Here is a 27,826-nt window from a genome sequence, read left to right as displayed (position 1 = left end):
CATCAACAAACCTGCCAACTCACTTCTGATCTCAGGATTATTTACTTTATCTTTATTTCTCTTCTCAGTGAACAAATACCGAGAAGGGAAAACATTACACAACAGTAATAGCACATTAGAGTATTACAATTATGCAGTTAGTTAGGACCTGTCAGAGCCCGGTCAGTCCTGAGTGCCCTAATTTTTCACTGGCTACAATGGCAGTATGGGATAGATTCACAACAAAATTTAAGTGTTGAGATACTGAGTGTCAAGACATCTAACTTTTAGGAGCCCAGAAAATCAATGGGATTCACAGAAGCCAACATGCTGGGCAGTTCTCAGCCTAAATTAGCCAATGGGAGATGCCAACAAGAGGGGTGTGTGCTAAGCCCTGGCCCCTCAGGGAGTTCCGTGCCTAAATCCAGGCTGCAGGCAGATGCCTCCTTCTTCCTGGGATTCTTAGCTGTGAACTTTCTCTGGGTGTGCACAAATTTAGGCACCGAGCAAGTTTAGTTCACCTTTCAGCAGAAGCTAAGTGAAGTTTTGTGAATGTCAGTGGGGCCTGATTCTGGGATTTAGGCACCTAAAGTGGCAATTAGGTGCCTAAATCCTTTTGTGAATATATCCGCATGTCTATACAATATTATTCTAGTCCAAATGGAATGAATAATTCCATTGTAATTGCTGTATTATATATTCAACAACAAAGTGCCCACTTTTCAACTTGGGCATCTAAACTAGGTGCCTAAATCCCAGAGATGGAGAGTCAGATGTGCATTTAGGTGATCAAATGCCCACTTTAGGCAACTAAGTAGAGATTTGGACATCTAATGTTTGTGCTCTTAGTGCCTTGATTCAATTGACTAATGGTGATTCTCTGAGGTGCTGTGTGTCCTCAGAGTCCACTAAAGTAAATGAATGTCATATATTATAAGAGGATCCTCAAAAGTTTGACAAGGAGATGGACTAAATACACTCAACAGTGGTGTTCCCTTTGATGTATATACCTCACTACATATTACTTCTAAGCACGCAAGCCTGGATTTATCAGGCCAGAGCATTGGCTGGTCTAACTCAGCATAGTTAATGGCTTTAGGTCCCTTTATATCAGCTAAGCATCTAGCTCATTATGTTTTCAATATTAAAATGGCTGCAAAACTGTTAATTATAACTTTTCTTGTTATGATAAAGTATAAAAAACTGAACGTCATAAATACACTCACTACATTGCACACTTACTCTGCAATGGATCACCACCACATGCTGAGGGTCGCTGTTCAACCATGATTCCATAGCCTTGCAGATGGTGCACATCTTATCAAGGGGAGGTGCATGAAGGTCAGGCCAACCCACATCCATAATCTGGAATCAAGCAAAACCACTTCATTTTCCATTTACAAGGTACTCTTTAAATTATTATCATATACAATCCTACGCCAAAATGTGCTATGATGGTAAAGGTTCCTTCTATTTTCTAACAGAAAAATCTGTGCTTCACAGAACCATGGTGATATTTTATTATTTAAAATGTCTTTTTGTCATATAAGCAAAACATCTTTACAGACCTCCCAAAACAGCAGGGGGAGGAGAGATAAATAATAGTAATATCTTTCCATGCAAGTATTAACAAATCTTATTCAACACTACAGCTGACTGAGATTTTTTTTCCAAAATGTATTTTGATTAATCAAAACAAACTCTGTGTAGGAAAGGGTTGGCTTTGTGAAATTTCCCATTGAAAAAAATAAAACAATTGTCAAAATGTCCCACTTCAACATTTTCTAAACAAAAGTTCTGGAGTTTTTTTGGTTCAAAATTAGTTTTCATTTGGAAATTCACGTTCATAGTAAAAATAAAATAAAATAAAAGGTCAAAATAGAAGTCTTTAGAAATTATTGAAACAAAATGTTTTGATTAATCCAAACTTTTTTTTTTTGGTGGTGGAGGGGTGAGGAGGAGGGGGTTGGTTTGTGAAAGTGTCAGACTTTTCATCTTGATTTGGGATAGGAAAAAATTTCAAAATCTTAAAATTTCCTGGGATAGGAAAACTGTTTCCTTCCCAGCTCTATTAATAACCTGTATTTCCTGCCTTTAAAGGAACTAGTTTTCTTTTGGTCAACTTCTCATCATTATCTGTGTATTTATCTTGTTCAAATTCCAAAAATAGTAAGCCAACTAAATCCTACGCATTCATTAACATGTGATAAAAACTGCCTGTGTGTTAAAAGATCAGACTTCAAATGTCTTAACTATGTTTTCTCAGCAGTAATCTGAACCCCTGCTAGGTCCAAACAATGTTGCTGCTGTGACTGTAGGTCTGTGATGGTATGGGCCAAGGGTGGCTGTTGAAAGTTGAAAGTTTGGCTGTTGAACCTGCCATAGTTCTAAAACATGGGAATGAGCTCAAGTCTCAGACATATAGTCAACCCCTTACACCTACCAACTCACTCCAAAGAAAATGTCATAACAAATGAGGATAAAAATGGGGGGTGAGGGGCTATGAGGAAGAACAAAGAAAATGCCAACTACGTTTGTTCTCCACATTGCCATTGTTCACAGATGCAATTGTGAAGAGAGGAAGGCAAATCCACAAAACATGAGGTTATGTTGAACCGTGAGTTCATCATTTTCAGTACATTAAGGTTTACATAGCAAAGGAGCATTATGTGGCTATAAATATTCCATGGGCACACACATAATGTAGACCTGACATTAAAACCACAGAAATCAATGGGAATCTTTTCATTGACTTCAATGGACTTTGGATCAAGATCTTATGTGCAAAGCCAAAGAAAACAATGGAACCAACTTTGTAAAGCATAGCCCTGACATGCAAGAAGTCACAACACTCAAAATTAAAGGGGAGGAGTCTTTGGTTTTCTAAACTCTTCCTAAAATTGTCATTTCATTGTGTACATCAAAGCTTGTATAGTTTGAAAGCTCATGTAATTAAGTCTAGCAAGTGAGGTATGTTATGATCAAAACCAGTACCTTTGGGTTAAGCTTGGTAAGGTCATATCTTTTTTCAGAAAGGTTTAACACCTGTTCAAGAAGAAAAAAAAAAGTATGAGATCTTGATGTTTAATTTCTTTTGTGGTAAATCACTGTATCCAAAATATGTTATAAGAAAGTTAAATGACAGGGGAGGGCCTTCAGATTTTTCAGTCACTTAAGATAACCAAATTATTAGCTGAAGTTAGATAGGTTTAGCATTTGCAGTATTCGGGGTATTTCCCATAGTAAATTCAGGAAAATATAATGGGAAACTACATATGGTGAGGAAATGCCTACAATATGTAACAATTAAAATTTTCAAATTTATTATAGTCATTATATATACAGTAAGATTATATATAGTATTAGGCCTTATGCTTAGCAATCTTATGATACTACAAGAGTTTCTCTGATTCCTACATTGTGGGTTATTTTTTTGTTTGTTTGATTGGTTGGTCTTAAAGAATTGACCAAGATTTTTAAAAAAATGGGTGCCTAAAGACAGTTTCCTAAGTCCATTTTTAGGCACTTAAGTGCCTTGACTTTCAAAAATACTGAGCACCCAAAGAGATCTCATTAAAGTAAGTGGAAATCTTGGCCATATATTTTTCTTACCTTTATTTCAATATCAAAATATTTTCACGTAAGAGAAACTGTTAAGTTTAAAACTAGTTCAATTTATGTACCAGTTGATAGTGATTAAGAACCTAAAATAGTTGTTTTCTTGAGAATTATGCTTTTCCTATGTGTTGGTACAGTGCCTAGCACTTTTTAGGGAGTATAACATACATAAATAATAAAACCATTAATAACAATGTGCACTTTAATAGAATAAGTGTAAAACTTTGCTTATATACTATGAAATAATGTATGCATGTGAATTAATGAATATGTGTCACTAATGATACATATATAATGTTCTTTTCTTCTGAAGGATTGTGTGTTGTATTTATATTTTGAAATTACTGATGAAAAATAGCACTTATTTAGGGTCAGGACTGTGGTTCTTTTGTTATGATGAAATCTGCATTTCTTTGTACTTGATATGATTTTTTTTATTTTGTAGGAAGTATAAGATTTATGATTCCTTAACTATTCATTTTCCTGGCTTTTAAGAGCTTGGGTATTTTAAGGATGTGATAGATAAGTACTTGTTGTGGAAAGAAATTGTCAGTGTAATTGCACTATGTACAAGCAATACATCAGCCCGATATTGTTTCTTTGGTCACTGAGAAGATTCATTGCTGACAAGGCTGTCAATATAAGACACCCTTTCTATTGGTTCTTTCTTTTCTCCCTAGATCCAGTGATTCCTGATTCATGTCTAGTTTTCAAATAATGGCAATTTCTTACACATTTTATTATTTCTGCCTTTGAAACATCCTTGTTGCATCAACCTGTCAAAATCTATTAGTGTTTATAAAAACGTATTGTCATGGGACTGTACCAGACCACTGTACGTGAATTTGAAAATATCATTGAGGTTGCTGGGGGATAGTTACTAAAATCTACTTATGTTTGGAATTTTGTGATATCAGGTGATTTCACTGAGCTGACAAAGGGGGGCACACAAAAAAGACACTTCACAGAAATTTTAAAAGTGCCATTTTTTAACTCTTTTAATTTTAAAAAAGTACTTTATTTTTTTAACCATTTTGGAACAAATTTTATGGATACAAAGTAGGGCCCAAATCAGCCTTCGCTAAGGAGATGCTATCAGCTCTCCATAATAATTACAGATGTGCAGAGCTGGGACTAAAACCCCGGTCTTTGATCTCCAAGACACAAGTGTCTGCTACTTGAGCTAAAGAAAGAGGGCTGTAACTGTTAACTATAGAAGGACCTTCCCTATTCTTTCCAATATGCAACAACTGAATAGAGGACAACTTGCTCATGCAAACATACAATACTCCATCCTGGCCCCCATTGACATTAATGGCCAAAAATTCCCATTGGCACTAATGACAGCAGAATGGAGCCAATAACTCATAAAGAAATCAAAGGGAGGAAGATTGGGCTCAAAACTACTTTGCTTACATTTCTACACATACAGGCTCTGTTACCATCTGTCTTGGATGGTTTAGACACAACAAATCCTGCATCTTGGCAGGGAGGGTAGATTAGATGACGTTTGTGGTTCCTTTTAACTCTATGATTCTATGATACAAGAATGTGCTTACGCATATGTTTAACTTTAAGCATATTAGTGCCCTCCATGACTTCACTGGGACTATTCACACGCTTAAGTGTTTTGCTGGATTGGTGCCATAGCTTGAATGCAAATTTTCAAGGATATTCAACAATATAGAAAATTTGAAGGGGTTCAAAGAAGCCATTTTTGAAACAGAGGGAGACAAAGAAACCTTAGACAAAAGTGGTAATTTTATAATGGACTACAACTGCAAAATGGGTTGCCAAATTTTCTTCAGACTTTGCAAATACATTTTCCTTTATTTCCAGAGGAAATCTGGCAATTTTCCAACTAAACCAATACATTTCCCAAGCCAAAGTTATAGTAAGCCTAAACCAATGGGTAATTGTTGGCAACCTTAGCTATGGAGAGGTTATGGCCCTTTCCTAACACAAAATGGAATTAGTATAAATGTAACAGTGGGATTTTTTTGTGTGATGTGAACACATCTAATAAGAGTTAGATAGCTGGACCAAGACCACCAGCCTATTTCACATATATCAAAATACAGCATCACATGACAATGACAGTTGATCTGGGCTGACTTTGAAACATTGACTTAGGTGAAATGCTTTTCAAAGCATTACAATTTTGTGTTGTCTTACAAGAAAGTTGATGTGACCAAAGGTTCAGAATTGGTAGTACTGCAAGCACAGCCTGAGTCCAATCATTGCTATACAATGCAGTTGGGATAAATAAATGTGGTGTGAGTGAATGAATGCAGAGGGCTGGCGTTCTTGGGATGGACTAACAATGCAAGCTAGCTGCTGCAGTAATTTTACCCTCCTGAAGTTGTGGATTTATTCTAATAGTTTACACATGTCAACTAAAAATAACTTCAATTAACAGCAGAGATTTTGGCCCTGATTTATAAGCACAAAGAGAGAGACAGTGATACCACAGGGTTTAAATGTGCTAAGCAGAAAACACACACAGCATGAGAGAATAACAGTTTTGGTCATCATAAAAGATCATGCATGTGAAACCCATTAGAGGTTTGTCCAGGACCTTATATTTTTTAATAGAAAATAAGTAATGGGGAAAAATGCATCTAAATCAAGTCAATGAAAGAGACAAAACACACTAACAGCAACCTTTATGTGCTGTTTCACAATCAATAGTGGAGCCAGTCAAAGGGGGGGAGGGTCAGAGATCATCAGAACCCAAGTTGCAGCTGCTAGAAAAATGCATTCCATAGTGAGGCATCTGGATCCTGTAGGAACGAGTTTTACTCAGTGAGAACTATCCCTACACTCTTTCTGTTGCAAATGAACATGATGCTCAATGAGTATACTGCCTTGCCATCAACAAGAAGATGGCTTGCATCTGTTTCCTTGTCTGACTGAATGTAGAATGCTGGGCAGCTGTCACTTGCACTTGTGGAAATGTGAACTAGATAGGCTTTGGTGGAGTTACATCCAATTTACATTGGTGTAAGTGAGCCTATATTGGGCTCTGTTATTAAGGATATCAGATCAGCCATCGTACAGCAAATAGGGGTAAAACTGAATTACACATAGCATATCCAAACAGGATTAATCTGCACTTACCAGGTAATTATCTCCATGTTTGGATTTGAGCATTCGGGTTACATCTTGCAGGTTGTGCACATATGTTTCCTCTGAACAGCTGGCAGGGAAGGATACAGCAATGATCCGCTCAGTGATGTAAGTCAGGTCAAGTTCATAGCCCTCCTCCATAATGTGATCAAAGTCTGCACTTCTGCGAAGAATCCAATGTGGCAGTTTGAGGAGCAGGGGAGAAGGGTGAGTGTGACAAGAAAATAGAAAGTTAATTAGCAGAAATTTTATCCTGGACTCATACTAGGGAATCAGTCAGTATTTATAGTTCCTGATATTTTCATAGAAATTGCGGTTCATAAACAGCTTATAAAACAAAATTTATTCAGGTCTTTAAGCAACTGGCAGCTGGCCAAAAGAGAGTTCATTACTGTGTCACCTATAAAATCCCAGGCATATATATGCAGTGTTATGGAAAGGTAGAAGAATGAATACAATTGAATTTGTTCTATCCCCAGCAGGAGAAAATCCAGGTGTTACAGACATACAGAGACTCATGGCTGCAATAATCTCTCGCTCTTTCTTTGGGGCATCACAAACACTGTCTTTAAGTGGTCTCTAAAATCACTCATGTATACAACATGATTAAATCTGCCCTAAGTTATACAGATATGAGTTTAGAAACTGCTTTAACTTCGAGAGAGTAAATGAAGTCAGAATTAGGTTTCGTCTCTCCAGTAGTTTGGCCTACAAGTACTTCTTTACTGTCATAAACCATCATAGGAAACGATCCACATGTTTCTAATGAATAGAGTTAGGGGCACCTTTTTTGAATGCCATGTCCAAACAGGCTACAGAAAAAGCACTGGAGTTACAGCACACGTTGTTTTGTTCTTGCCATTTATTTACTTTGAACATGGATCAGAAAGAATCATAGTAAAGAGTATGTAAAACGGTTAAAATAGCCTTTCCTTCTCCTCACTGCTTTGGCCCAGTTTAATCATGAAAAGGGTTGTTGCCATATAATGGCTAGTTAGCAGCTGCAGCTAAATGATACTTAGGACTTGTTTAGAGATTTACATCTTCAACACATTAATACTCTTCACATGCTCGTGAAGAACAGAGATGAATATCATTAACCCTCTTTTACCTATAGACTTGCTCAAGGCCACACTGCAAGTCAGGGGGAAGAAGGAGGACTAGAAGTCAGGAGTTCCTAGCTCCCTACCAGTATTCAGCCCAAGCGAACAGATGCCCACACTATCAAACCTACCACCACAAGAGGGCACCCTTCTTGGGGAGAGGGATAGCTCAGTGGTTTGAGCATTGGCCTGCTAAACCCAGGATTGTGAGTTCAATCCTTGAGGGGGCCACTTAAAGCTCTGGGCCAAAAATTGGTCCTGCTAGTGAAGGCAGGAGGCTGGACGTGATGACCTTTCAAAGTCCCTTCCAGTTCTAGGAGATTGGTATGTCTCCAATTATATATTTATTTATTTTTCTTGGCAGCATTTCAGTCAATAAGCTTTCTGGGACAGCTCTTCCTAAGTCTGTAAAGTGCCTAGCACATTTTAAATGCTACTGTGATGCAAATACTAGGCTGAGTATTTGCTGGCCATGGAAAGTGAACTCTCTCTTACCCCTTAGGGTGGGTGCATTTACTGGATTGGATTGAGGCACACTAGCAGAGTGGGATATAATCTTGGACTGCAGACCTGTGAGCAACCTGGTCTGGATAAACAATTTCTGTGGTGTCAGTCTGTCAACTTCCATGAGTCTCAACTTTACTTTTGGTGAAAGACATCCCTGTGCAAAGGCCCAGGACAAAGTCTATGCAGAACTTAACTCCCACTTGGGCCCTCTGTAAAGGGTGAATTTTACCCTTAAAGAAAACAATCTGCCTTTAGATCTGTGTAATTAAAGTTGTATTGAAGAAGCAGCATGAAAGATAAATGAGAAAAATACGGTGCTTAAGGTGACTTATGGTAGTTTTACCTGTAGGAAAATACTCAGCTTATCTGGTACTTTGCATATGTCCAGTAAAAGATCACTCTACAATCTTAACAAGAAAATGTTATGGCCTATGCCTTTCATAGACAACAACTGGAATGTCTTTAAATATGACTTTAACCTGCCAAAGATGCAATGCATAGGAGCAATTAAAAACAGCACAACAGTTTTGTGCGATAATACAGCAAAACCATTAAAGAAATACTTACTGTGATACTTTGTCACAACAGAAAGATGAGCTTTTTGAAAAACTGCCGGAAGTCTGAAACAAACAAACCAACAGAGTGATCAGCTCAGTAATTTCCGTGGTACGACAAAATCAACATGGCTACTTTTTAATTTCACAAAATGAAGTTTCCCGCTATGAAAAAAATAAGAAAATTATTTTGTAATAAACAAATCTCACTTGCAAATGGGAAATCCATTGAAATTCGAAATTGGAATTCAGGTGCTTAGTCGCCTTAAGATCCTTTGAAAATCCCAGCACAAAGGGCTAAGTGCATCTTGTATGGCTTCAGCCAAAATGATACTTAAACTATTATGAGGCCCTCAAAAATGGTACAGCATCACCATGCTCCTCCTACTTTCCCAGCAATGATTTACAAGAGGACTCCCAATACATCTTCCTTCTATAGAAGCAAAATGAATTTATTCCTGTTTTGGATGCCTTTATTTTCATTACAGAACATGGTGCTCAATGACAGTCACAGAGGAAGGTGAATTTAAATCACAAGAGTTGCATAGTGTTAATGCATCTATCTTTAGAGATCTGCCTGGACAACCCAACCACAAATTCACACAATACTCCTCCATCACCAGAATGATAAACTACAGTAATAATGGGATCAAACAATGCTGCCCCCCCACCCCGCTTTCTAGTCCATTGCCAAAATATGTCATGTCATAATATGATTTGAAGCCTGTTTTGACCATAATTTCAAACATAACGGAAATGTACTATGTACTAAACATTACCAGGGCATGTCATAATCCTTACACAAACCCTTATTACTTCACACAAGTTGCTCCCCTGCTGAAAATGAAGGCTTGTTTGCCTTACACATTCAGAATCTCTGGTAGGGCTTAAATTGTTGCAGAAAGATTAGAGGAGTTTAAAGACTGGAAGTTTGGATTTCTATTTCTGGGGTGCTAGAGCCACAGTTTTGGTACGAGCCCATTGATTGCAAAGATATTTCCTTGTTATCAATTGTTTCATGGAAGGGATGATATGAGCAAGAGGAATATGTTATGAATAACTCCCTTATAATTGTTACATACATGTAATATGTATAAATTAATTTAAAATAAAGTGGTCTTAATCAAATTTGCTTTGCAGGAAAATCCACACCTTGAGAGATGGCCCCTTCATTTGTAATAATAAAATAGTTATACTGACTAGGTACTAAAGTGTCAAATTATACTTCTAAGTTAAAAATTATTTGTTAACATACAATAATTATGAAATAAGAATATATGGAACAGTTCAGACTTTGTCTTGCCCTTATATGCATGACAGCTTGGGATAAAGTATATGAATCACTAATAAATATGTACAAAGCAGGGGTTTCTCACCAATCTCCTGCCTTTGATTTGCATGTATAGTACAGAAGAGTGCACTATAAACCTGTGAGTCAGGATACAGACGGGAATTCAGATCACCTGAGCCAATATAACTTTTGTATGCCCAGTACTCGTGAATAGATTGATTTATGCTAGGATGGGTTTGTGGCTGTAGGATCTTTTATAGAAGAAAAAGACAAAGAAAGAGTTTTGAGTCACCATTCCTCAGTTCAGATGCATCACATAACAAAAGCAGGTAACTTCCAACACACACCCAAATATACATAACTGGCATGTGTCTTTTCCAGAATTCCTAGTGATGAGCTGCTTTGAAGAATTTTAAACAAGTCTGAATAGTAGCGTACTGTGTATCTCTCATACACATTGACACTTGGGACCTGATTCTCTGAGATGCTGAATGCAACCTGTGATGTACTGAACATTCACACCTTCCACTATCTTCAGTGGTGAGAGCTGAGACAGTTTAGCGCACTGCAGGCCGCTCTCAACCCCTTTCAGAATCGACCTTTTAACACAGATATTCTCAATTAATGAGTGTTTTGAAAGTGCCTAGTACACAGTGGCTGCTACCATATGGAAATGATAAATAATCATAATAATAGAATCCCTGCCCGCAATCAGTCTTTCAAGTAGAGGAGACATTAGCTGAATGTGTTTCTATTTCAGTTGCATGGCTTACTGACGGTCAGCCAGCAGGTACACTGAGCACCTTCCTGAGTGTTTCTGCCAATTTTGGTAAATGTAATAGCTAGTCTCACTTAAATATGAATGGTCAGTTAGTTATGGTTTCATTTCTCTGTATGGGGTTTCCTTTGCTAAGAAGGAAGTGATACAATGAAACTTTATTCCACTTATTTGTAGCATATAAACTGGACATTAATATAGCTCTCACAATAAAACAAACAAACAAACAAAAAATCCCATTAGGGACATCTGTACTTAATTGCATGCATGCTATCAAGCTGAAAAGCAGTTTATTCCTTTCTGCAGCATGCACCGTATTGGCGGTTTGTGCCAATTTCCATAACTTAACAGCTGGAATTGCTTAATATGTACATTTTCAGTGCAGTTTGTAAAATTCTCTCCAAGTACCTATAATGTAGTTTATTTTTTTTTAATCTGACTGACTCTCTGTTTAAAACAAAAGCTTTTAAAGTCCTTAAATTTGGTCTGGGTATCATGTTTTATTGCACAATATAAGGAATTGTGATACCGTATAAGCTGTCATGGTGGATACATAAACATAAGAAATTGTGAAAACTCCCCACATTCCCCTGAATTGTCAGGCAGAGACTCCAAAAGAGATTTCAGTTCACCATGTGAAACTTTCCATCATTTTAATATGGTGGACAGCATGTGATAAATTGCTCTTATCCATTTACAATGTCAAGGTCACCCTGTACATTACATGTTGACTCTTTATAGTCAATGATTTGTTTGAAGATGGCAAGGAGCCAGGGAAATACCCCCACATCCCTATACGCCCTGTAACGTATCTTTTCCTCCAGCATTATTCCCTGATACAATCATTTCTGAGCCTTTCCCTCACGTTTCTATTTTTCCTACGGTCTGATATGCTAAATATATTATGACACACTGCATACATTGTTCCACAACTGAGACATTTTTGTGGTTACCTTATTTCCTGGGATTTCACAAATTAATCTCTGTAATACAGAACCTCAAGAGCTATCCTGAATTTCAAAATACCACGAGGGCAAGATATTTATCAAATGGTATGGCAGGCAAAGCATACATCTTGGAAAATGTGCTATTGTGCTCAGACACTAATGAAATGCACAGATTTGTCAAATTTTGTAGGAATATGGACCACACAATCTGACACCAAGTAGATAAGGATGTTTTACTAATCTGATTTCTTGACAACAGATGTTCTGCAAAACCAGCACTGCTGTACTATACCCTCTGACCAAATCTGGACTGAGTAGCCAATTAAACAAAGCACTTGAACTTATGAAACAGATTTCTTTCTTTTTTTTAAATCTTTCTTTTTATTGTTTTTATATAAAATCTAAACACAGTGAAACAAAACCCATATAAATACATGCTTAAGATGGAAATACCCTATAAATAACAAAATTCAGTGTTTATTATTTGTTAAACCTGGAAAAAAACCAAACCAAAAAACGAACAAACAAACCTGAACCCATAAAGGTCATGTAGGGCATCAATTGTTGAAGTGACTAAACAGATAAATAAGTGAGAACATAACCTATGAGTACTGGGGACTAATATATACACTAAACTGCAAACTTATGCAAGAGTTTCATATTTGACCAGACATCTTCATATTTTTTCCAAGCATTTCTATTAGACTAGGTCATTGATTCCATTAATACAGTAGTAGAGAGTTCACTAAGCCAATCTGTGTATGAGGGAGGAATTGTAGATTTTCTCAAAATAACTTCTGTGCACTAAATTAGTTACTGCAATCCATTTCTTAATGTTAACTGGTAATACCAACTCATTCAGCATCACCAACATACACAAGGTTGGAGAAGGAAAAATAGCAACACAACGTTTTTGAGAGAGCACTGAATATGGTATTCCAGAACACATGCATTTTTGACACGTATAGAGGATGTGTGAAAGGTTGGCATAGGGCTGTTTGCATTTCCAGCATTCACTGTGTGTTGCTAATCTTGCCTTAATATTCTGGAGTCCAGTAATACCTGTTTATTATCTTGTTCTGGAAGAATCACAAGGATAAAGAACTTGAAGCATCTTTCACATTAAGCCAGATATCCTCCCAGGCTTCTGTTGTGATAGTAAGGTTAACTTCTCTTTCCCATTTTTCTCTGAGATTCAGATTGGGAGGGTAATGCAAAGTATTAAGCCACCTATAAATAATTCCTACAAAGTGACTTTTGTTTCCATATTTCTTAATATGTTCTTCTAGAGGTTAGAGAGTTGAAACAGACCAATTGTTTCCTACCCTTGCATGAATTCTTGAGCATAGCTTCTGAAAAAAGGAACTGAGAGACTGCGGTAACTGATATTTGTTGCACATGTAATCGAGGGAGACCAGTCTATAATCTTATATTATATCTTTAATTTTTGTTAATCCTTTTTCTATCTTAAGTGTGATGTTTGCCTTGATCTTGATGCACAGGTACATAGGGGTACAAGAAGAGCAGGGGCGGCTCCAGGCCCCAGCACGCCAAGGGCGTGCTTGGGGCGGCAAGCCGCAGAGGGCGCTCTGCCGGCGCCGCCAGGGTGGCAGGCAGGCCGCTTGCGGCGGCTTGCCTGCGGAGGGTCCGCTGGTCCCGTGGCTTCGGCGGACCTCCCGCAGGCAGGCCGCGGAAGGCAGCCTGCCTGCCGTGCTTGGGCCGGCAAAATTCCTAGAGCCGCCCCCGAAGAAGAGAATTAGTAAGATCAGTAGCTATAATCATCTTAACGCGTTTCATCTTGTAGGTACAAAGATTAGATTTTTCCTTAAGGGTGTGGGTAGCCTCTTAAGGTATATAACAGAAAAGAGGGAACCAAATGGTTTAGAAAAGTTTGTTTCTATCTCAAACCAGGCCAGTGTGTATACAGAGCTACTGGAGGAGAACCATTTTCTTCAGCATTGCACAGTGGGAAAGTGTCAAACCAACAAAGCACCCAGTAAATGTTAGGGCTCCGACAAATCCACAGGTGCAGTGCTTGACTGACCACCAGTAAGTCTATTTTCATTGGACGTTGAATGCAAACAATGGGATACGTTGACACTGCTGTGACAGACAATGGAAAATGCTCTGTAGCCTTATTATGAAATCTGACTGTGCATCATCATTCAGGAGGTTCCCAGAGCCTAGGATATTGGTCTAAATCAAGGGTTCTCTAACTGGGCGTCGGGACCCCTCAAAGGGTCGCAAGGTTATTACATGAGGAGTCGCGAGCTGTCAGCCTCCACCCCAAACCCTGCTTTGCCTGCAGCATTTATAATGGTGTTAAATATACAAAAAAGTGTTTTTAATTTATAAGGGGGGGGTCACACTCAGAGGCTTGCTAAGTGAAAGGGGTCACCACTACAAAAGTTTGAGAATGATAAAAGAGAACTGGATAAATTCATGGTGGTTAAGTCCATAAATGGCTATTAGCCAGGATGGGTAAGGAATGGTGTCCCTAGCCTCTGTTTGTCAGAGGATGGAGATGGATGGCAAGAGAGAGATCACTTGATCATTGCCTGTTAGGTTCACTCCCTCTGGGGCACCCGGCATTGGCCACTGTCGGTAGACAGGATACTGGGCTAGATGGACCTTTGGTCTGACCCGGTACGGCCGTTCTTATGTTCTTAACCACCTTAAATTAGGACACATTTGGAATGCTGGATAATATAAATACAAATCTGGCAACCCTATTTTTAAGGATCTTGTGTGACAAGCAAAACTGTTTTTTATCCCATAAAATCGTACGATAAGCCTATTTATTCTAGCAAAGAGCAAGGGAGAGAACTTTAAAGGCAATAGGCTAATGATATAGGTCATTCTTGGGTAGATGTTAATTTTGGCTATTTCTATTCTCCCTAGAAATGACAGAGGGAGGAGATGCCACCTCTCCACATCCTTGGAAATGTCTTTTAATACATAGTCCATATTCATAGAAGCAATTTTTGGAAGATTAGGACAAATTTTAACACCTAAATAAGTTATTTCCTTGCATATTTGAAATGGAAAATACCGAAGCTGAGAAGAAACTGGCCTTTGATATATATCCATTGCTTGTGATTTCTGAAACAGTTTTCAATGTCAAAAGTTACAGCATATTATTAACATCCTTTGGTTTGATTTTGTCATATATAAGTTGATACTCAGACAATCCTAGCAAGCAGGAATCTTGCACCAGTTCAGATGACTGCAACAGTGGAGTCATGTCATACATACAGAAGACGGTACACTTTTAAAGAAGGTTTACAGAGTGGAAGTTGAAGAAAACAGTGAGCTTGGAAGATGCAATTTTGAAGTATTTAAGAAGCCTAAATCTTCTCATACTGACTCCTGCCAAAGGAAGAAAACATGCAAAGGACCATTGAAGATGGAAGTCTATTCTATATGCCATCATGGCTATGTTCCAGCCAGGTGAATCTGTTGGTGCTGCTGGAGCTACACAATTTATGAAAGATACCTCTCTCCATTTTCAAATTAGGCACACAGTTCTACTCTATGGTTTTATATTGACTGAAGTTACTTCTGGCTTACATTGTTGTGGAGATTCTTCTTTTTATTCAGGAAAAGAATCAGGCTATATGTCTAATTCAGCAGCATAGGAGAGCACAGCCTAGTAGTTTACAAAACATGAGGAAAAAATAGCAGAGAATAAGGCTACCCAAAAAAGTAAAACTGCCAGGGAGGGTGGGTTAGATTGTCACGTTATGACCTGCCATGAGCAACAGGCAGCACATAGTTGTGCTGTCCCAGGAACAGCCCAGGAAGCACTGTGGAGCTCTGAGTCACAGTGTGTCTCCCAGCAGTTTTCTGGAAGAAGTAAACTGTGCTGGGCGCATACCCACTGCAGTGTATGCCATATGGTATGCTTGCACAGCTATGATGGCTAGTGTGTTAGAGAGATGGAGTCAATACTTTGTGGCAACACCTGAGTGTTGTGAAATGGTGGCTTTGTTGAGCCTGCTTCCCATTGACACTACAGTCTGTGGTACAGGTAGACCATACAAGAATGTAAGTGGGCCCCTTAGTCTTCTGCACTTTCTTTCTATAGCTGCCTTGGGCTAGTAACAATCAAGGCTTATAGTTGAATAAACCATGCCCTATTTCCTGTCGGCAGCCTCCACTCTGCTCAGCCTCCAGCAGATGTTTTGAATGACAGTTACAGTAGCAGTGAATTGAACCACCATCCAAATTACACCTCTAGCATGCTTACTTACCTCAGAGGCCACATTCAACTGTCCTGAAGCTCCATGCGAGTCCACAAAGTTTTCTTAGGGATCAATTTTGCCCTGGGTGAATTCATCTGAATCATTTCACCAACCTTTAAAGTAGAGCCCTGCACAGATACAAAATTTGTCTCTGTATCCGATCTGCAATCCACAAACATGGTCCGCAGCTACAAAGCAGATATCTGCAGATTTGCAGGGCTCTAGAAATAAAATTTGGATCCACATCTGCGATCTGCAAACATGGTCCACAGATGCAGATCTCCACAGATTTAAATTATATATCCGCAGTTGCAGGGCTCTACAGAGTTGACAAATCAAGCCCAGTGTGCAATTAAGAGCTGGTCTAATGGCTTCTGATGACCAAGTAAAACTAAGCATTAGGGCAACACGCAAAGTCAGAAACATGAATTAGGGTGAGAAGTGTTAATGCACCAGGCTTGCAACACTGGAGACTGGATCATAAATGAAAAACAGTTTGGTGGTCTCATCCCATCCCAGCAGTCTCTGGCACTAAACTCTCACACAGTGTAGAAATGTCTGCTGAAAAGCAACTTAGCATTCAAAAATGACGAGTACTGAGCTGTCTGGAGAGCACTGTATGAGTAAGCTTGCATAGAACATTCATGAACTGTGCCTGGCTTAGACAGTGTTGGTTAAGGGTCCTTAACTCCAGCATTCTCTCCCTAAAATTGTACCTACCTTGGATCTCTTAACCTTCAGGGCATGTCAAAGGGCTCAACTATTTTCTTGGACTTTGGCTGAAGGGATGTGCTATGAGGGATATGGAATAATTTAATGAGGGGAAACTATTCTTGTATGAGAGGTTAATTAGATAAGCAATGTTTGAGAAATTAGGTCATATTAAGGAAGGTCTTTCTATTTTTGGATAAAAATACTTTAATTCTGTATATTTTTAATGGTGGTATAAACACCTAGAATTCTGACTAGATACTTTAAAAAAACACATTTAAGGTAATAAATATAAAATTAAAGATATTTTACACAATTTATAACTAACCTATGGAATTCACCGCCATATGATTTTATGAGGCAAAAAAACAAACAAAAAACAACTCCACAATTGACTAGACATTTATATGAATATGAACCGAGTCTGTCATAGAACTAGTTAGAAAAAATATTCTAAAGATTGTCACAATCCTTGTATTTCCAAGCCGACGCTGATCACCGTCGTCAGGAAGAAATTCTCTATCTCTTTCTATGACATCATACTGTAGTTTGTACATACCGCTGGAGGCTACCGAGTAAGACAGGACAATGAATTACAATGACTACTAGTCTGTTCCATTATGGTGACTTTCTATGTTAGCAGTGGCTTTCAGAAGCTACAGAGCAACACATGTTCAAATGTCTTGTGTCAGGACTAAACTTTGAATAATCTTCTGGTCTCCCTCGTTTCAGAATTATCCCTAATGAAAAAAAGGAGAGTTTCCTGCCTACTAGATACATGATAACACCGTCAATTTTGTATCTATTCCTGCAATAATTTTTTTTTAAACCACTTAGCATGACTCTTTGGGAGCTGGCTTCCTGGAGAACATGAATTTATAGCTATTTCTTCTGTAAGTAGCAAGTTATTGCTTTGGCTGTACATTTTTATTTTGGTTCTGTACAAAACTGTAAAAAAAAAAAGTCTTGTTTTCTCATTCACTGTAACAGTAAGTGTTCCCAGGACAGTTAGGTCTTCTATCCATAAAGTGCACTGGAGCTGAAGCACTTTCTGTCAGGAATTTAAAAACAACAACAGAAAGGTAAGCAGCAAGCTTTTGCTGCTATCAGGGGCCTCGACAGCTATGACAACCGAAAGCAGAAACATCCAAAGTCCATGTTTAAATAAGAAGGATGAGCCACGGGTGATTTTTATTTCATGATTATTTTACAGCCATGAATTTTCTGTACTATTTACAATACAATGCATATTCTCAAAGCTTGATTCTGCAATGCCTCAGTGCAGAAAACTCACAGCGAAATCAGTGAGTTTTGCAGGATCAGGCCTTTAGTGAGTAGTCTAGGATTCAGATGAGACTGTTTTGCCAGTGAATAAGAGCAGGCTGAGACCCCAGGGAACATACTGAGTTTGGTTCTTCAAAGCTGAATTCCTTACATGCAAAATGAAATTTTCTTTTATATATTTCTCATCACCACATCTCTAGAACAGATATGTTATGGTCTTTAGAATCACTAAATTGCCAAACTTAACAAATAGTTACATTGAATAGTAATCTATTTAATTTGATTCACAAAAATAGAAAAATGTACATAGAGTTTTGAATAATGTTTCCCATTTATAGGAACAAGCAAACATTTATTTTAAACAGCAAATGCATTTCCAGGGGAGGCTACTTTTGAGGATGGTAGTCAAACCATGTCTGTTAATATTGTAGAGGGCAGGCATAATTGGGCAAATGGCAAGTTTGCAATTTCAAAATAAAACATTTAATACAAAATTCTCTTGTCTTTGTATTCTTCTAAGGTTACTGGGAAGTAGTTGGGCAGGAAGGATGGTCTAGTGCAGGGGTCGGCAGCCTGCGGCTCCCGGCTCGCCAGGATAAGCACCCTGGCGGGCCGGCCCGGTTTGTTTATCCACCGCGTCGGCAACTTCGGCCGATCGCGGCTCCCACTGGCCGCGGTTCGCGGTCCCAGACCAATGCGGGAGGCAGGAAGCGGCGCGAGCCGCGGGATGTTCTGGCCACGGCTTCCTGCCTCCCGCATTGGTCTGGGACCGCGAACCGCGGCCAGTGGGAGCCGCGATCGGCCGAAGTTGCTGACGCGGTGGATAAACAAACCGGGCCGGCCCGCCAGGGTGCTTACCCTGGCGAGCCGCGAGCCACCGGTTGCCGACCCCTGGTCTAGTGTAAGGTTCTCAAACTTCATTGCACCACGGCCCCCTTCTGATAACAAAAATTACGACATGATCCCAGGAGTGGGAGCAGAAGCCTGAGCCTGCCTTAGCCCTGCCGCCCTGGGTGGAGAGGCCAAAGCCCAAGTCCAAGTCTCACCACTCCAGGCTGGAGGGCCAAAGTCAAAACCTGAGGGCTTCAGCCCCAGCAAGTCTAACACTAGCCTTGGTGACCCCATTAAAACGGGGTCATGACCTACCTGGGGGTTCTCAGCCACAGTTTGAGAACCATTGGTCTAGTGGTTAGGGCGCTAGGGAGACCTGGGGTCAGTTCTCAGCTCAACCACAGCCTGTCTGTGGGACTTTGTTTAAGACCCTTAACCTACCCCATGCCTCAGTTCCCCATCTGTTAAATGAGGATAGTATGTCCCTACCTCATAGGGGTGATTCTAAAGATAAAATCTATTCATGAGAGAGGTGTTCAGGTATTACAGCGATGTAGGCCATCTAAGTACCTTGATAGATTTGCAAGTACAATAGTGACAGGACAAATAAAGGTCCCATGCCTGCCCCTTGCTTTTTTGGTAGCTATTATTATTTCAATATTATTATTATAAAGTGCTCCTCTCTTGTAAGCTGACAGGGAGGTAACAAGCTCTAAGAACCACAGGTGAATGGAACAGTTTTTGATATTGTCCTAACAACTAGTGAAAGTACCTTGAAAGCATGATATCAAAAACACAGACCTAAAATACATATTCATTCACAACAAGATTTAAAAAAATTAAATAAAACAAAATCAAGAAGTTTCACCGTAACACATCTAGCCTACAGAAATGAAATGGCATCTCCTTTTTTATAAAAACAAGTGTTACAACATTCAGACAATCAAGTAATCTGGATGGCTGGCCAGTCTTAGGTGCTTGCTATAATAGCCATTGATATGAGGTAAGTTTAGGGCCGGTGCAACCACTAGGCAAACTAGGTGGCCGCCTAGGGCGCCAAGTGGTTGGGGGTGCCAAAAAGCACGCTCAGGGGAGGCGGTGGAGTGGAGGTGAGCTGAGGCGCAGGGGGGTGAGGGGAGGGCTGCCTGCAGCAAGTAACGGGGGCAGGGCCGCCCAGAGGATTCCGGGGGCCCGGGGTCTTCGGCGGCGGGGGGCCCTTCCGTTCCGGGACCCGCCGCCAAAGTGCCCCGAAGACCCGCGGCGGGGACCCCCCGCCGCCGAATTACCGCCGAAGCGGGACCCGCCGCCGAAGCGCAGCCCGGTCTTCGGCGGTAATTCGGTGGCGGGGGGGGGTCCCCGCCGCGGGCCTTCGGGGCACTTCGGCGGCGGGTCCCGGAACAGAAGGGGCCCCCCGCCCCCGAAGACCGGGCTGCGCTTCGGCGGCGGCGGCGGCGGGTCCCGCTTCCCCGCCCCCGCCCCGGCCCCAGCCTCAGCCTCAGTCTCTTACCCAAGCGCGTCTCCGGCGGGGCCTGAGCTCCGTCCCGCTCAGAGCCGCGTGGTGAGGGGGCGGGGCTGTGAGCTCCACGCCGAGCGGCGGCAGCTGCCCCGCCCCCTCCCCACGCGGCTCTGAGCAGGGCGGGGCTCAGGGGCTCCGCCGGAGACATCAAGCGCTGAGGCTCCAGGAGAGGGGCGGAGGCGGGAGCCTCCGCTCTTCTCTTGGGGGCCCCTGCGGAGCCCGGGGTCCGGGGCAAATTGCCCCCTTTGCCCCCCCCTCTGGGCGGCCCTGAACGGGGGGGGGCGTGCGCTCTAATTCTCCTCCCCTCCCAGGCTTGCTGCGCCAAATGGCTAATTGGCGCCACAAGCCTGGGAGGTGGGAGAAGTGGAGCGGCACCAGCGTGCTCAGGGGAGAAGGCGGAGCGGAGGTGAGCTGGGGTGGGGAGCTGCCGCAGGGAGGGGCGCCGCAGGGCTGGGAGTTGCCGCAGGGGGGGCTCCCTGCCTCTTCCCTATGGCCCCCACCCCTGCTCCGCCGCACTCCGCCTCTTCCTGCCCCTGCTCCACCCCAGCCCCGCCCCCACTCCCCTGAAGACTGCAGCCAGGCCCGACCCTGCACTCACCGCATGGTAAGTGGAGTGACCCGGCCCCAGCCGCGCTGCCGGCGAGTGTTGGGGGGCTGTTCCCCCCTCCCTCCTCTCCCCAAGCCTGGGAGCCAGGGGAGCAGAGCTGGCTGGGGCCCCAGGCCTCCACAAGGGAGAATGGGGGGGGCTGGCTCCAGGCCTCCGTGGGGGACGGAGGCTGGCTACTTCCTGCGGGAAGTGGAGTGACCCAGCCACAGCCTGCTCTGCTCCCTTAGCTCCCAGGCTTGGGGATGAGGGGGGAACCACCTCCCCACACTCGCCGGCAGCGTGGCTGGAAGCCAGGGGAGCGGAGCAGGCTGGGGCCGGGTCACTCCACTTCCCACAGGAAGTGGCCTGTCCCCCTCCCCCCTGTCCCCCACGGAGGTCTTGGGTCACCCCCCCTCCCATGGAGGCCTGGGGCAGGGCCCCACACAGCCTCTCCGTGGAGGCCTGAGGCCAGCCCCCGCGGGGGGGGGGGGGTGAAGGGCACCAAAATAGCTAGGGACGGCCCTGGATCCCCGGGCCGGAGGGGGGGGGGCGCAAGGTGGAAGTTTTGCCTAGGGCGCGAAATATCCTTGCACTGGCTCTGGGTAAGTTGCTTCAACAAGAGATAGCTGCACTCATGTGTCTCCTGCTACAGCAGGGTCTGGCAGCTGCTCAGACACTAATCAACAGCAGAAATAGCAAGGGGAAGTTTAAAAAGTCACAACGGGGGAGTCACTGCAAGTGATATGCAGTCAAATTTTCAAAGTGCTCAGCTCCCCTTTAGGCACCAAAATGAAGAGGTCTGAATTTCAGATGGGCTCAGCACCCAGCAGCCCCTATTGTTGTTAAATGGGAACTGCAGTGTGCCTAGGACTTTTGAAAATTACCTAAATGAAAGGTGCCTAAATGAAAGATGAGCTCTTCTGAAAATCTAGCCTGGGTCCCTAATTAAGAGGTTTAGTCACTACTGCTGCCAATCTCTTTACTTAAAGGGAGAACCTGACAGTGTCATCAACTACTGTATTTTCTCGTGAATGCTATCGGAAAAGTTGCAAGTCCATTTTCACTACCAGTTCCCCAATACTTATTTCTGCACACTCATTACTGCCAATTTAATTTCTGTTTCAGTTGAGGGTTTTAAAGTTTGAATAAAACTTATTCAGCCATAGCTGTCAAGTGAGTAAGACAAAAAGCCATAATTGTGATGTGTCCAATTTTTAAAAACATGTTAAGAATTTCTGCAGAATGCAAAAATAACTCAAAGCAGCTGAACTTTATGGTCATATTTGAAAAAAAATTTTACAATGGTCTTTTGTGCACAAGAACTAAAAACATTGTTACACTATTGCCTGTGTTATTGCTGTTGAGTTGCATAATTCCACAATACCAAACCTGGATATTTTCATGGGTCTACACAGCAAAAAATCTGCTATTTTTTTGTACAAGAAATTAAATTAAAAAACTCTAATCTAATGTTGCATTATGGGCCATAGATTTTTAAAAGGCTTTGATTTGTAGGCCTGCAACCAACTACAAGCAATTGTGAATGTAAACAGCAGTATTTATATGTTCAACTCCCAGGTTACAGGTGCGACTATAGAGGCCAGGTTGAGGCCCCTTTAAAGATTTTGCTCATAATAGCTGTACATTCAAAATAAAAATTAGAAGTCAGAAAGTGGAAAGTTACCCACAATCCTCATAGTAATGTCAGCCACCTTGCACATCCCAATTTCAATTACTTGTTAGGCAGGTCAGTGTCTTTTACAATATGTGCAGCTGGTTTTCATGTTTAGTGCATTGTTTTGGGGAGCCCTGGAAGAATTCAACATGATTCTGTCATCTAGTTTTCAAACATGAGGCCTTCTCAACCTCCCTGCTTCATTCTTACACACACTCTCACACGTATTTTGGCCAAGGAGACCTGGATAGGATTCGCTCCCTTAGGAGTTAGTCCAGACTACATTGGTGAAGTTCAGTTTTGAGAGACATTGTTAACCTGTCCCTCTTTCCTTCTGTGTCTGTGTAGCATCCTCGTCCCAGGTAAAGGGGATGTCATTTCCCTGTGCTCCCAGCATTTTTTGTTTTAATTCTTTGTTAATTTTTGAGCTCATGCATACAAAAGGAACTGTTCACAGACAAGTATAGCGTATGCAAGCAATGTGCTCAGTCAACATTCCTAATGTACTTCCATCGTAACTTGCAGGACCAGTCCTTAGGCTTCTCTTGAGCAGAGACTGACAATGACAAAGGTCCTAAAGAGAGTCTTTGATTATTTGCCAGGAAGGAATGTGCATCTCCCCTTACTACACAACATCCATGCAAAACCAGAGAACCCATATAAGTATACAGTCTAAATCCCCACTACAACTCAGTCCAACAAAAGAGAAGTGCAAATATTCACCAAACAATGTGAAGATACACTCGGCCACTTGTCTCAACCCACATCACAGGAAGACAGACTACAAAGAGAATAACTAAGATACCAGGAGATTCAATCCAGACATAAAACAAAACTGCAACAAGATTCTCCGGCACCACAGTATTGCCAGATGATTGCTGGGGGAACTAGACAAGCACAAGCTGCAATCTCCAAAGCTCTTGAGAAGAAAACCAACAGTCACATGGACAATTTGCTATCCCAAAGCAGATCAAACATTGGGTCTATGCTGGCTTCCGTTATCAGGGTTCCCAGAATCTCTCCCTCATTTGAGGCTTGAGAAGTGTCAGGAATACTCCAAAAGTGACCATGGCTGGGGTGGCAAGTGCTGATTCAGCACATTCCCATTGGCTTCCATGGAATCCTTCCTCACAGGCACAGTGGGACTCTATGGTGCAGGAAAGAGCCATTCCTGCACCAATAGGGGGTAAATTCAGGCAAACTCTTCTACAAACGCGGACAATATCATTTTAAAAACACTCTGCACTTGGCTCTCCATGGCAGCCAAGGAAAGTGCTGACAGGCTCCCCAATTCTTAGCCACCAAGCCTCAGCGTAAGTGAAAGCTGCTGCTTTAAAGAGGCAACTTTCATTTATGCCACTTGTGGAAAGTCCCTCAGTGACATCATGCCAGTTGAGAGCCTTGCACAGTGGTGGTGGAGCTGGCACAGGAGGTGGCATAGCTGCCTCTGCCAGCCTTACTCTGGCAAGAAATTCCCCTGCACAGGAAAAATTCATGACGGGAGCTCTCTGGCTGGTTTAAATACACTTTGCACTGCACAAGCAGAATCCAGCCCTCTTACACCCTCTGGCCAAAAGACTAAACTTTTGCTAGTAAACAATTCTGCTCTCAGATCTGCACTGATGTTCATGGAAGTTCTGCACAAGTGTAGAGAGCAGAGTCGCAGAGCAAATCTGAGCACAAAATGCTGCTACTGGATTTAGATGTGATCATGTTAAGTAGCATGTTAGGAGTTATCAAGCTAGTCAGCTATTTGAAACCAAACACATTACCAGGGTGAATTAAACAGTGCTATCTGAGGCTCCAGTTGTTGTAGAGTTCTTGTTATTACTCCAGAGGTTATAGGCAGCTTCCTGAATACTTACTAACCACAGGCAACCTAATTCATCACAAGAGACATGACAGGGTATAAACTCTGCTGCATTAATTCAAAACTGGTGTGGTTTAAGGATGAGACTGTTAACACAACCACTACACAGAAGGTGTGAATCTAGGGTGACCAGATGTCCCGATTTTATACGGACAGTCCCGATTTTTGGGTCTTTTTCTTATAGAGGCTCCTATTACCCCCCACCTCCTGTCCCAATTTTTCACACTTGCTGTCTGGTCACCCTATGTGAATCAGTGGTGTATAAGCACATTCCTTGGGTCCTACAGTGATTATTACTTTTGAAAAAATACATTCATATTGTCCAATACAATGGAAAGAAGCAATATTTGGTGGTTTGAACAGAGGACTGGAAGTCAGATCTCTTGAGCTTTGCTCCTGGTTCAATCACAGATCTGTTATGTGACCCTGGGCCTGATCTTTTAAGAGTGCCTAAATTCACAGACATGCTCTGAGGCTTAAGTCATTAATGTTTGTAGAATATTGTGGGATCTTTCATAATATCAATAAATAGATAGCACGTGATTGAGAGTTTTATTGCCAATGAAGTGATGGCACATAAACTGCGAATAGGAAAACACTTGCTATCATGGCTTGAAATTGCTTTTAAGTCAAACATTTGCATCCCACCTATTTTATGATAAAGGAGTATGCACACCAAGGCAGGACTTGAAAAACTGAACTAGCAGGTAAAACTTTTCCTGTACGCAAGAAGCCTGATTCAACAATTTCTCCAGCATTCAAACTTTCATGTTAAAAAATCAAGGTTCTAATCCATATGGTTGTGAAGATACCTTTTATATGTAAGAAAATGCAGTGCTGTCTTCCTGAGGTTGCAGGCAAATGTCACAAGTTTCTCATCAGCTGCTCATAACTTTCCCAAACAACAGCTGAAGGAAATTAACCAGACTCTGGTCAGCTTCACAGGTGTCATTCAGAACCTTGTGAGCAGAAGTGACACTGTCATGAATCAGGCCACATTTTCTTAGCTGCTGTTCATAGCTTTCCCATGAAGCTGCAGAGGCTGCTACTGAAGATATTCACTCAGCAGTCAGGATGCTAAACAAGAGAAACAGACCTTTTCCCTTCCTAAGAGTTAGGAGGCACTGAAAGAAGGTGAGGAAAATAGAAAGAGAATTTATACCCTTCCAACACAGTTTATCGTACATGTACTAGTTAGACGATCATGTAAAAGACTCATACCAACACAGGGTCTAGGGATAGCACACTGGTATCGATCCCACCATCTTTCCCCTTTCTAAAATCTGCACTGAGGGTTAGAGTTTATGCAATAGTGATACAACCAGAACTGTCTGGTGGTCAGACCCCTTTTCATCTTCCATGTCAATCACTGGCTAGTAGGTATAGTCCCATGGATGGTAACAGGGGACTTTTTCATGCAGTGAACTAATGGGCAATTTCTTGATCCAAGATACTATTCTATGTGAAGGTGAATACACCAAAAGATTCAGTTTGAAATAGTGTGGCCTGCCACTTTAATTATGCTCAAAAATATCTGGCTGTGCATGAGTTACCATACATACAAAGGAGGTTGACCTTGGCTCATCTAATAAGCAACTAGTGCAAACATAAAAACCCTCTGAAGTTAACAGCTAGTTCTAACAATAGAAAGTAATCTGTAATTATTTTTACACAGTTTATCTTGTGATTTTGTTTCATATTAGTTATATTAGGGGAGATTGTTCATTCAGGTATATGAATTTGACAAGAGGGCTATTCCAGGCGTTTTTTCTTAATGTTAGGTAATCTGTCCAACTAAGAATGGGGGAGGGGGGAAGTCTGGGAGGAAAATTAAATATTTTAATTCACTGAAATGTCTTGTCACCGGATAATTTAGCTGCTTCTTAGTGTTCCAATAATTGCTATACCTAGAATTCTTATCAATGCTCTTAGACAACACAAAGTGAAACCCTTTAAAGATGCTAGCTCACTTCATTGTCTCATTGAAAGACAAAGCAAAAAGGGGTTAAAATGGCCTCCAATTCTGACCCAATTTGTGTTGGGTACGTTTTCCTTAGTACTCCAGGTTTAGTTATTACATCTGAACCTGGACTCATGCTAAAGGATAAATGGGGAAGGAGGGTGCACTTACAAGGTTTGCAAGTATTGATACATACAATATTATTCAGTTCACATATTTTTCCACAGCATTTACCAAAGAGCAGCATCTCCTCATCTTCTAACTGCACTTGAACCAAAGCTGAAAGAGTGCTTCAGTACAAAACAATCACAAGTCTTCATGAGTAATATGCATACATCTTATTTGATGCCCACGATATCTTTCATGTATATAGCACTTTTATCCCAAGATACTTTGCCAACCACAGATATATATAAAGAGATAAAGATATGAATTGTGCATTGCCAAGAACTCAAGGATTAAAAAGCACTCTTACTCCTGAAAAAGTGCCATAGGATCTTTGATTTCCTTTTCAGAATAAAAATGTGAGCATGTGTGTTTTTTCTTCTCTTCCCTGGAAAGCTTTTGTGTGATAGAAGGCAAGAAAGGCCCAAGTCCACTGCAAAAGTTCCTGGAAAAACTGCAAAAAAACCCCTTTGGCATTACCACCAGTTATCTTAACCCAAACCTGCTTTCCTTAAATATGCTAATTGCCTGTGCTTTGAAGAACAACTAGCAGTAATAGTTCTGTGAAGATGTAATAAAAATGTGCAACCACAGACTGAAATATGAATCAAGTTAAGCAAATCAAAAAGACTAATCAAAATGGATTACTTACAGTTCTGGTTACATGACTCATAAAGGTCTCAGAGTTATCAGGCTGTTAAGAATAAAAATAAATGATTAAAATCAATTTAATCTTTTCCAATATTTTTTAAAATTCATGTTTAAAAAAAGCTTCCCTCATACCTCTCCCACCGAACAAAATAAATCATTCAGGCACAGAAATGATCTGCAGTGTTATCAACAAGCAAATGTCACTGAGACAGACACACAAATGGAAATTAATCTTACATTGTGCGAGCTTCTGAGTTCTACTAACTACAGGGGCTCTCGTATTCCAAAGTTCTGGCATACAGTTACTTGTACAATAAGAGAGGACTAACATGTTGTAGACAGAATAACAATGTCAAAGAGTGAATTTCCATTATGGTATGCGTGATTTAGCTGTGCAACTCCCATTTTACCCTTTCACCTTCTCATT

General features: G+C 41.2%; 1 protein-coding gene across 1 annotated transcript in view; it reads right to left on the bottom strand.

The window, feature by feature from the left end:
- Positions 1-27,826, bottom strand: part of TNS3 (tensin 3) — a 355,327-nt gene that overhangs the window by 160,209 nt on the left and 167,292 nt on the right. Inside the window, exons 6-10 of the mRNA XM_045003918.1 lie at positions 27,401-27,442; positions 8,904-8,956; positions 6,718-6,889; positions 2,974-3,024; positions 1,222-1,344 (exon numbers count right to left, since the gene is read on the bottom strand). Coding sequence (XP_044859853.1) covers positions 1,222-1,344; positions 2,974-3,024; positions 6,718-6,889; positions 8,904-8,956; positions 27,401-27,442 — 441 coding nt within the window. The remainder of the gene's footprint in view (positions 1-1,221; positions 1,345-2,973; positions 3,025-6,717; positions 6,890-8,903; positions 8,957-27,400; positions 27,443-27,826) is intronic.

Source organism: Mauremys mutica, chromosome 2 (genome assembly GCF_020497125.1).
Source record: "Mauremys mutica isolate MM-2020 ecotype Southern chromosome 2, ASM2049712v1, whole genome shotgun sequence".
Taxonomy (NCBI): Eukaryota; Metazoa; Chordata; order Testudines; family Geoemydidae; genus Mauremys; species Mauremys mutica.
Note: the sequence above shows the minus strand (reverse complement) of the source record. Positions and strands in the feature narration are given on the sequence as shown.